The sequence below is a fragment of the Carcharodon carcharias genome, chromosome 7 (genome assembly GCF_017639515.1).
Source record: "Carcharodon carcharias isolate sCarCar2 chromosome 7, sCarCar2.pri, whole genome shotgun sequence".
Taxonomy (NCBI): Eukaryota; Metazoa; Chordata; class Chondrichthyes; order Lamniformes; family Lamnidae; genus Carcharodon; species Carcharodon carcharias.
Window position 1 is genome coordinate 11,195,544 of NC_054473.1, and position 10,977 is coordinate 11,206,520.

The 10,977-nt window shown below is 49.0% G+C and overlaps 1 protein-coding gene across 1 annotated transcript in view; it reads left to right on the plus strand.

Annotated features, from left to right (window-relative positions):
- Window positions 1–10,977, plus strand: part of plxna1b (plexin A1b) — a 538,027-nt gene that overhangs the window by 418,288 nt on the left and 108,762 nt on the right. The window contains exons 14-17 of the mRNA XM_041191009.1: window positions 1,991–2,111; window positions 3,530–3,669; window positions 4,297–4,467; window positions 10,033–10,189. Coding sequence (XP_041046943.1) covers window positions 1,991–2,111; window positions 3,530–3,669; window positions 4,297–4,467; window positions 10,033–10,189 — 589 coding nt within the window. The remainder of the gene's footprint in view (window positions 1–1,990; window positions 2,112–3,529; window positions 3,670–4,296; window positions 4,468–10,032; window positions 10,190–10,977) is intronic.

The following is a 10,977-nucleotide window of genomic DNA, read 5'->3' on the forward strand; positions in this document are numbered from 1 at the left end:
GCTGAGGCCTAGGGGAGGGAACACTGAGGTGCATGGATCAGAAATGATTAATTAAGGAGAAAAATTCAATGGACCGTTCGCTGGAGGTCTTGACTCACTCTGCCTGGGAGGCGAAAGGAAGGTGGGAAATGCACAGTCTGCACTCACGAGTGCCAACACAACCCATTCATGATTTCTTGGCACTGGGGAAGGAGTTAGTGTCGTATCAAATCAAAATGCTACCCACAGCACAAAAATCCTGTTCCAAATCTTCCTCCCTCTGAAATTTGTCTCGAGGCCAACAATAAATGGAACGCAAGTGAAAATCATTACCTGGAAGCTCCGTTTGAATACAGCCCAACCTAATGTAAATCTGTCAGCTGATGTAAGGGGGCCCACACAAAATGAATTTAGACTTGCCAATCTGGTCCCCCTAAATATAGAATAGTGCCAAGCTACCCCCGATTCAGCATGTTTGGCAGTCTGGCTGAGGGATCAAGGATGCCCTTTGTGGAAAATTGGGAAATGTCCAATGATTTATACAAGTGGCATGTCTCTGAGATTGAGATTCAGATTCATTGTGTGTTAGTGTAGAGGGAGCTTTACTCTGTATCTAACCCCGTGCTGTACCTGTCCTGGGAGTGTTTGATGGGGACAGTGTAGAGGGAGCTTTACTCTGTATCTAACCCCGTGCTGTACCTGTCCTGGGAGTGTTTGATGGGGACAGTGTAGAGGGAGCTTTACTCTCTATCTAACCCCGTGCTGTACCTGTCCTGGGAGTGTTTGATGGGGACAGTGTAGAGGGAGATTTACTCTGTATCTAACCCCGTGCTGTACCTGCCCTGGGAGTGTTTGATGGGGACAGTGTAGAGGGAGTTTTACTCTGTATCTAACCCCATGCTGTACTTGTCCTGGGAGTGTTTGATGGAGACAGTGTAGAGGGAGCTTTACTCTGTATCTAACCCCGTGCTGTACCTGTCCTGGGAGTGTTTGATGAGGACGGTGTAGAGGGAGCTTTACTCTGTATCTAACCCCGTGCTGTACCTGTCCTGGGAGTGTTTGATGAGGACGGTGTAGAGGGAGCTTTACTCTGTATCTAACCCCGTGCTGTACCTGTTCTGGGAGTGTTTGATGGGGACAGTGTAGAGGGTGCTTTACTCTGTATCTAACCCTGTGCTGTACCTGTCCTGGGAGTGTTTGATGGGGACAGTGTAGAGGGAGATTTACTCTGTATCTAACCCCGTGCTGTACCTGTCCTGGGAGTGTTTGATGGGGACAGTGTAGAGGGAGCTTTACTCTGTATCTAACCCCGTACTGTACCTGTCCTGGGAGTGTTTGATGGGGACAGTGTAGAGGGAGATTTACTCTGTATCTAACCCAGTGCTGTACCTGCCCTGGGAGTGTTTGATGGGGACAGTGTAGATGAGCTTTACTCTGTATCTAACCCCATGCTGTACCTGTCCTGGGAGTGTTTGATGGGGACAGTGTAGAGGGAGCTTTACTCTGTATCTAACCCCGTGCTGTACCTGTCCTGGGAGTGTTTGATGGGGACAGTGTAGAGGGAGCTTTACTCTGTATCTAACCCCGTGCTGTACCTGTCCTGGGAGTGTTTGATGGGGACGATGTAGAGGGAGCTTTACTCTGTATCTAATCCTGTGCTGCAGCTGATTTGAAAGCATTGATGCCAAGAATGAGTGGCTGAAATGGGAATGTTTCCATTTCCCCGCATAACATCCCTTATCTTGTGGAGCACAAAATTCCCGAACACAATTTTCGGAGAAGGAGAATTGAGGGAAATGGGATATGTGCATAATATTGGGGATCTAGAAATGGTGAAAAGGAAGTGCATTGAAAACTAGGAGGGACGGAGTTGGGTGTTGTGTGGGGGGTGGGTGGTGAACGGATGCCGGTGCTTTGAGCATGATTTGGTTTGGCAGCACTTGATAGATTTTTTTGGATGTGTTGCTGTGCTGGGAAGGAATAATGGATGCTCACTAACTGTGCTCTGCAGGATTGTGTGTGACATGGAGAGGGCCGACCCTCAAACAGCAAAGAAAGGATTTGTGGAGGTTTGCGTTGTGAACTGCGATGATGAGTACCGAGCAATCTCGTCCGAACCCTTCACCTTTGTGGTAAGAGACCAAAGAGGAACTGGAGTGAGTCTTTGAGTTCCTGTGCACCTTTTCTGTCAGTTAGCTTCCTGTACATTGACTACAATCCCACCAAGAGTGGTCCTCTCTCTTTGCCCCGTATGCCTAAGGAAGGACATGAATAATTTAACGCGTGAGTGTTGTGCATGGAGAAGTACTGAGCAATCCCAACCTAGAAGGTCCCATTTGGTGTTGAGCTAGTTTGCCTTGGGTAGTGTCTCTTGCACTCTCACCTCCAAGTGTTGTGCACACAAATTTGGGCCACCTCAGTGCAGTATTGAGGGGAGGCTGCACCCTCAGAGGTGCCATCTTTGAACAAGCCGCTCAACCAGGATCTCCGCCTGCCCTCTTAGGTGGATGTAAAAGATCCCGTGGCACTATTTGTGGAACAACAGGGAAGTTCCCCCCTATGTCCTGGGGTGATAACCTTCAACCAATGTCACTAAAACAGATTATCTGGGTCATTTTCACATTACTGTTGATGGGAGTTTTTTGTACACATTTTCTTGCATTACAGCAGTGACTACATGTCAAAATACCTCATTGGCTGTCTAGCTTTTTGGGATGTCCTGAGGTCATGAAAGGTGCTTTACAAATGCAAGATCTTTCTATATGTGTCCCTGCATATCATTCATTCTCATTCATGCTCTCAGCCTCTCTCATGAGCTCTCTCTTTTCTCTTCTCCTGTATTCTCATGTTCTCTCTCTCAGGCTCCATGGGCTGGATTTTGCAGGGCATTGCGGTGTCCGACCACTCCCACTGGGTCAAAGGTCAGGGGGGGTCGGTGGAGGATCCCACCCACGACCTCGACCTCGATGGCTTCCCCTCAGCTGGCAGCAGCGGTAATTGCATTTAAGGCAAGACTCCGCCCCTATTTCAGGTGGAAGTCCCGCCTTAGGGAGCTTCCAGCCAATCAGTCACAGCAGCATCAGCTGGCAGCGGTGGCCACTGCTGGAACTACAGGCAGTCCCACCGCATTGAGGGGCCCATTAATTGGCCATTTAAGGACCTCAGTTAGCCAAAGGGTGAGCGGGCTGCCCAACGCCTCCCATCAAATTTCAGACAGGTCGGGAGGGGGGTGGATGGTTGGCTGGTAGACCACCCACTGGATTTTATGTGTCCCAGTCTTCAAACCCAGAGTGTAAAATTTAGCCTTTTCTCTCTCTCTCTCTTTCTTCCCCTTCTCTCTCACACAAATGCCATCATGCTATCTGTCTTTCTCACTCGAATTGTGCCTCATACACGCGCACACTCTGCCGCTCACATTCCGCTTTTTTTCTGTCTTGTCTCCCTACAGATGGTGCACCAGTTTGTTACTAACAATCAACATCTTTCTTTTTCTCTCCCTCCTGCTACCCCGCCCACCATCCCTACTCCCCCATCCCTCCCTGTCCCCAAGACTCCGAGGTTTACCAAGGTGATACCTTCCCAGGGTCCTGTGTCTGGAGGCAGTCAAGTGACGATCGTGGGGGTGCATCTCGACGCAGGCAGTTCTGTGGAGGCCTACGTTGGCGATAACAGCATTTGCCAATTTGAAAGGTAAAAGTAGAATATGCGATTAAAATGATGTAAATTATTCTCAGTGAGGTATTGGTCGTTTTACCAAGCAGCTGGTTTCGATCTAGCCCAACGTATTTTTCCTCCTCAATTATTTATCCAGATTCCTATTGGAAGCCCTGTTGAATCTGCAATTTTTTTTTTATTATTCATTCTTGGGATGTGAGCATCACTGGCAACCTTTATTGCCCATCCCCAACTGCCCTCGACCACAATCCGTGGTGATCCACCTGCTTGGCCATTTCAGGGGACAGTCAGGAGTCAACCACACTGCTGTGGAGGCCTAGACCCACATGTAGGGCCAGACCAGGTAAGGGGAGCAGTTTGCCTCCCATGTAGGGCATTTGTCAATCAGGTTGAATTTTCATAATCGTTATTCATGAAATTAGCATTTTATACCTGGTTTATTAATTAATTGGATTTAAATTCCTGCAGCTGCCTTGGTGGTATTTGAACTCAATGCCTCTGGAGTTTTAGTCCAGGCTTTCGAATTACTAATCTGTAACATTACAGCTGTGCAAGGCAGTGCATTCCTGTGGATTGCTTGTCTGCTCCCCTCATGTTTTCAAATTGTAATTTCGTGACATTATTCTCTGTCCTTGTTTTCAGGAGAACTTCAGGAGAGATAGTCTGTGTGACATCTGCATCGACAAAGGGAATAGGCCCGGCTTCCATCAGAGTCCACATCAACCAAGCTCGGTTGCTGAACCCCAATGTGAAATACAACTACACAGAAGATCCCACCATATCCAAAATCGAGCCCGAATGGACCATTACCAGGTAAATGTTCTTGGCAACCAAGAATCTTTTTAAGGCGCCAACCATCACTTCACCCATCTCTGCTCAAGGGGCCAATTCATATCTCGAAATAGATCCAAAGTCATCAAAATTGAGAGGCAGGATTTAATAGTGTAAATACGGAGAACCCTTTTCCAAAGGTAACAGCTTGGTAACCAGAGGACACATATTTGTGATAATTAGTCAAAAAGCCAGAGGGGAGGTGTGAAGGATTATTCTTACCCAGCAAGTTGTTATTGTGGATTCATGGTGTAGCACAGGAGGCTATTCGACCCAGTTCACTGCCAGATCTTTGGAAGGACAGATCAGTTAGTCCCACTCCCTCATTCTTTTCCTATATTCTCTGTAATTTACTCTTACCTCCTTTAAGTTATGGTCTGGTTTGCACTGCCTGAAATGGCGGTGGAAGCAGGCTCAATAGTAACTTCCAAAGGAGAATTAGACACATGCTTGAGAAATTTGAGGGGCCGTGGTGAAAAAGGAGGGCTGGCCGTGTGACTAGTTATGGATAGCCCTTTCAAAGAGTCAGCACACACACGATGGACGGAGGGGCCTCTTCCTGTGCTGTAGGGTGCCATCATCCCCTGGTACTGAATCACCGTCATTACCATGTCCGCTCAGTTGGGGAAGATGAGCTGTAAAGACTTCTACGTCTCTGTTGAATTTTTTTATTCCTAGTTTCCCACGGGATCCGGGCATCGCTGGCAAGACCAGGGATTGAACTCGGTCCTCGTCCGGTGCGCGCGATTGGTGGGCCCGGGAGAAGACGGGAAACCGTTCCCACGCCCTTGATTGGCGTTCCCCCGCCCCACCCCACCCCACCGCCATTCCGCACTGGCTAGCCGATTAATGGCCAGCCAGCCTGAAACGCACCTGAGAAAGACTCAGCATTGCCGGCGGGGCGCGCGGTGGGATGAGGGCAGGCGCCAGCATCACCGTGGGTGCTGTGTGAGCGCTTCCACCGAGCTCCCCCCACCGAAGGCAGACGGCCGCCTCAGGGAGCTGCGGAGACCTCCAACTAACAAAAGAAAGCGCGAAAAAAAACGCTGCAAAAAAACCCCCCATGCAGCACAATCAACCACTTGGAAAACAGAACAGTTCCCCGGATATTTCTTTTTCCTTTTAAATCCCAACGGAGATCCCATCCCGCCCTTGGATGAGGCTTCATCAAAAATATAACAAGGCACCGCCCCCGTCCCCCACCCCCCCCACCCCGGCCGATTGACCCGTCCGCCAACCGCTGGGTCGGACGGGCCATGAAAAATCGCTTACGATTGGGGCTGTTCACGGATTTAATTGCCCCGCTTCATTGTCGGCGGGCGCTCTTCCAACTTTTGCCCCCGCCCGCCGGGGGAAATAGCGTGTGAATGCGCAAGGACGTCGGGATGCTCAGCCAACGTCACCCTGCGTGGCTTTACGCCTGCCCGCGGGACTTAAAAATTCTAGCTTAGCGTTTATTGCCCATCACTAACTGCCCTTGAAGGAGGTGGTGGTGAGCCGCCATCTCGAGCCGCTGCAGTCCCTGTGGGTGTTTGACTTAGAGGGGCACTTGCAGCTGGTGGTGTTGCCATGTGCCTTATCGCCCTCGAGCTTCTCGCTGGTGGAGGTTGCGGGTTTGGAAGGTGCCGTTGAAGGAGCCCCGGTGAGTTCCTGCAGTGCATCTTGTAGGTGGTACACACTGCTGCCGCTGTGTGGCAGTGGTGGAGGGAGTGAATGTGGAAGGCGCGATGGATGGGCTGCCAGTCAAGTGGGCTACTTTGAGCTTCTTGAGTGTTGTTGGAGCTGCACTCATTCAGGCAATTAGGGAGTACTCCATTGCACTCCTGAGTTGCTCCTTGTGGACGGTGGACAGGCTTTGGGGAGTCAGGAGTTGAGTTACTTGCCGCAGAATTCCCAGCCCCTCACCCAGCTCTTGTAGCCACCATACTAATGTGGCTAGTCCAGTTAAGGTTCTGGTCAATGGTGATCTTGAAGTTGATGGTGGCTGATTCAGCAATAATAGTACCATTGAATGTCATGGGGAGATGGTTAGATTGTTGCTCGTTGGAGATGCCCATTGCCTGGCACCTGTGTGGCACGAGTATTATTCGCCCACTCATCAGCCTAAGCCTGAATATTGTCCAGGTCTTGCTGCATGTGAGCACTGAGTGCTTCAGTATCTGAGGAGTCGTGAATGGTATTGTAGACTGTGCTATCTCCAGCGAACATTCTGACTGACATTATGGAAGGAAGGTGATTGAAGCAGCTAAAGATGATTGGGCTGAGGACACTACCCTGAGGAACTCCTGCAGTGATGACCTGGAGTTGAGATGACTGACCTCCAACAACCATCTTGCTTTGTGCGAGGTATGACTCCAACCAGTGGAGAAGTTTCCCCCTGATTCCCATTGGGTTCGATTTTGCCAGAGCTCCTTGATGCCACACTCGGTCACATGCTGCCCTGATGTCAAGGGCAGTCACTCTCACCTCAAACTGCTCAACCTCCCCAAGCACATACTGCACTGTCAGCTTGGACACTACAAGAAAGCCCTGGAAATGTGGGCACACACCCTCTGCGTGCTGATTCAGGGGCATACTGATACTATGAACCAGTTCATGCTGACACAGGATTCCTATCCAGGATATTCACTAATTGAGTATGTAAACCTTAATGGTGAGAGATCGAACAGGAGAGGCTGATCCAGTCTTAACCTGACATCCATGCCTGAGGGACTTTTGGTGACCATTCCACTACTTTGACAGATATATTGCCTAACTTAGCCAGCCCTGGTCAAGGAACATAGGAACAGGAGGAGGCAGTTTAGCTTCTCATGCTTCTGTCAACGTTCAATTAGATCATGGCTGATCTGCACTTCAACTCTATCTCCCTGCCTTGGTTCTGTAACCTTTAGTACCCCTACTGAGCAAAAATCTATCACTCTCAGTTTTGAAATTTCAATTGATGCCAACCTCAATAGCTTTTCAGGGGAGAGAGTTCTATGTTTCTGCTGATCTGTGCTGTTGTCTTTCACACTGGACATTGAGGGAATGGCTAACTCTTAGTACGGGTGCATCAGGATGCATTTCTCTGTGAGTTAATCTTTTTCTTAACAAATTCATAAGTGAATTGAAGGATTCTGGGTCAAGCAGAACATCCCAAAATTCGATCCAGGTCATTTAGCTGTGAAATCAGGGAGCTCTCTTTTTCACACCAAGGATACTGAAACCTGAAATACTCTCCTCCCGAAAGGGCTGTTGGATGTTGGGGAACAAGTGATATTTTCAAGACTGAGATTGGCAGATTTTGATTCGTTAAGTGTATCGAGGGGTGTTGAGGTGTTGGCCAACCGTGATCTAACAGGATGGTGGAACTTGCCTGAGGAGCTGAACGGTCTCCTCCTGTTCCGACGACGATGAGTACCACTGCGCAGAGGAACAATTTGGCGAGTTTATCGGGCACCGACAGTGGGCCTTGGGTTACTCCAGCACCATGGGGCAAGTTTCTTGGGTGCCATCTTCACGCTATGCTCAGTTGCCGGCCAATCCCTGGCAGCATCCTGGGTTTCAGGCGCTGTCACTTTGTGTTTAGCTGAGCAGAGGAAGCTGCTGGTGAAATTGGGGAATTATTCATGAGTCAATGGTGCACTCTCAGAAATCCATCAGAAAAGAACAGAGTAAATGTCGGCTTTTGTTAACTGTCCTTCACAAACTGTCATCGTGCATTATTAATTTGCCTTGCTTACTTCCAGCTGACTAGGATAGATTGTGCCTTTTTGAAGTTTAAATGCTCCATTTTTTGGAAAGTCTGCAAATTTGAAGCTCTTGCTGTCGCCTCCCTTTTCAAACTCTTGGATCTCCTGGCATGGCAGAGGAGACCATTTCCCTATCTTGGCCGATTATTGATCTCCTGAAGAGTCATCCAAATTAGTCCCATCTCCCATCCTTTTTCCCCATGGTTCTCTGTACTATTCCTTTTCAAAACTAGAGGCCATAAATATAAGAGAGCCAATCACCCGTTGATGGGGAATTCAGGAGAACTTTCTTCACCCAGAGATGCACTGCAGGAACTCACCAAGTCTGCTTCGACACCATCTTCCAAACCCACGACCACTACCACCCAGAAGGACAAGGGCAGCACGTAGATGGGAACACCACCACCTAGAAGTTCCCCTTCAAGTCACTCACCATCCTGACTTGGAAATATATCGGCCGTTCCTTCACTGTCGCTGGGTCAAAATCCTGGAACTCCCTCCCTAACAGCACTCTGGGTGTACCTACACCACATGGACTGCAGCGTTTAAGAAGACAGCTCACCACCACTACCTCAAGGGCAACTAGGGATGGGCAATAAATGCTGGTCCAGCCAGCGAAGCCCACATCCCGTGAATGAATAAAGAATAAAGAATCTTTAGAATGTGGAACTCTCTGCCACAAGGAATGGTTGAGATGAATAACATAGATGTATTCACGGAGAAGCTAGATAAACAAATTGAGGGAGAAAAGAATAGGAGTATATACTGATGGGATTAGATGAAGAGGGATGGGTGGAGGTTCATGTGGAGCATAAACACTGGCTTGGACCAGCTGGGCTGAATGGCCTGTTACTGTGCTGTAGAGTCTATGTAAAATGACTTTGGGGCAAATTCAAATTAATTCCTAATGGAGATGGACCAACCACATAAAATGTCCAGAGTCCATCTTCAGTTGACAATTTCTTCTGTTTTGTCAGTTGGGTGTCTGACATTACGGACCCTCTAACTGAATGACTGAGAAAGCTGCACAGTTGGAGTTTCAGTTTCTGTTTATAAAATGCACCCTACCATTTGCACACCCTCACTTAACCTGAGCCCAAACAGCTTGTTGGCGAGTAGGCAGGTACCCAAGTCATGAGGATTCCCAAGTCTTCTCCTCCCCATCCCTGTTCCATCCCATTCCGTGAAGGATAGTTGTTAATTGATCTTTTGCTTTATTTATTCGTGGGATGTGGGCGCTGCCAACCAGGTTGGCATTCATTGCCTGTCCATAGTGGGCCTTGAGACGGTGGTGGTGAGCCGATTTCTGGAACCACTACAGTCCATGAGGTGTTATTTTTTATTTATTCATTCATGGGATGTGGGCGTCGCTGGCTGGGCCAGCATTTATTGCCCATCCCTAATTGCCCTTGAGGAGGTGGTGGTGAGCTGCCTTCTTGAACCGCTGCAGTCCCTGTGGTGTAGGTACACCCACAGTGCTGTTAGGGAGGGAGTTCCAGGATTTTGACCCAGCGACAGTGAAGGAACGGCAATATATTTCCAAGTTGGGATGGTCAGTGGCTTGGAGGGGAACTTCCAGGTGGTGGTGTTCCCATCTATCTGCTGCTCTTGTCCTTCTAGATGGTAGTGGTCGTGGGTTTGGAACCTCGTTGAGGTGCTGCAGTGCATTTTGTAGACGGTACGCACGGCTGATACTGGGTATTGATGGCGGAGGGAGTGACTGTTTAACCAGGTGGGCTGCTTTGTCCTGGATGTTGTTGAGCTTTTTTTGAGTACTGTTGGAACTGCAGTCATCCAGGTCTGGGTGCACCCACAGTCCTATTTGGAAGGAAGTCCCAGAATTTGACCCGGTGACCATGAAGGAAATGATGATGCGTTTCCAAGTCTGGATGGTGTGTGCGACTTGCAAAGAGGTGTATACGTTGGAGAAAGTGACTGTGACAGTGGGTACTGGGCTTATGGTGCCTGACAGCGTAAGGATATAGGCAGCTTTACTGTTCACCCAGCTGTGCTTTTCCTGGAATAGGAAACACTAGTCTTGGTGGTGGTATACTGGTTATTTGGGTACGTCTAAGCTGTAAGTGACTTCGTCGGCTTCTCTGGGTCCTCTCATGACTGACGAGTCCAATGTGGGATCGGCATGGACATCCACAGAACTGACTGTTCTTGGTGCTTGGGGGAACTTTTGCCGCTGCTCCACCTCTGGCCTCCCCCGGGATGTTGCGAATTTGACCTTGATGGTCCACTCAGCGCGCTGAGCCAAATTTCAGTGCCTGCCCCTACGTGGACTTGGCCGGCTGCAGTGTTTTTTCCAAGAGCTGTTTAAAGAATCCCCGAGCAGATCTCCCATTGGGAGCAGCACGAGATAAATTGCTCCGACAGAGGGCTGGCACAGATGTGACAGGCCGAACGGCCCCCTCCTGTGCTGCAATGATTCTGTGTAAGTGTCTCAGAGTAAACAACATCAGCACAAACAATACAGGGACGCCCTGAAATAGAGCTTTACAAACGTCGGCATTGAAGACCACCTCTCTTGGGAAATTAATCTTGGGAAAAGATGGGAAGGTGTTCCATTCTCAAAGATTGGCATTGTTTTTTTTCCAGATGGAAATGAAATGGCAGTAAACCCGTGAAAAATGACATTGGTAAGGGAATTCTTGGCTGAGTCAATTCTTCGCAGGTTTAATATAATTGACAAAAGGACCAGAGGCGACATGACCAGCAAGAAACGTTTGCATGGTGTGTGGCTGTGAGCTGGAGT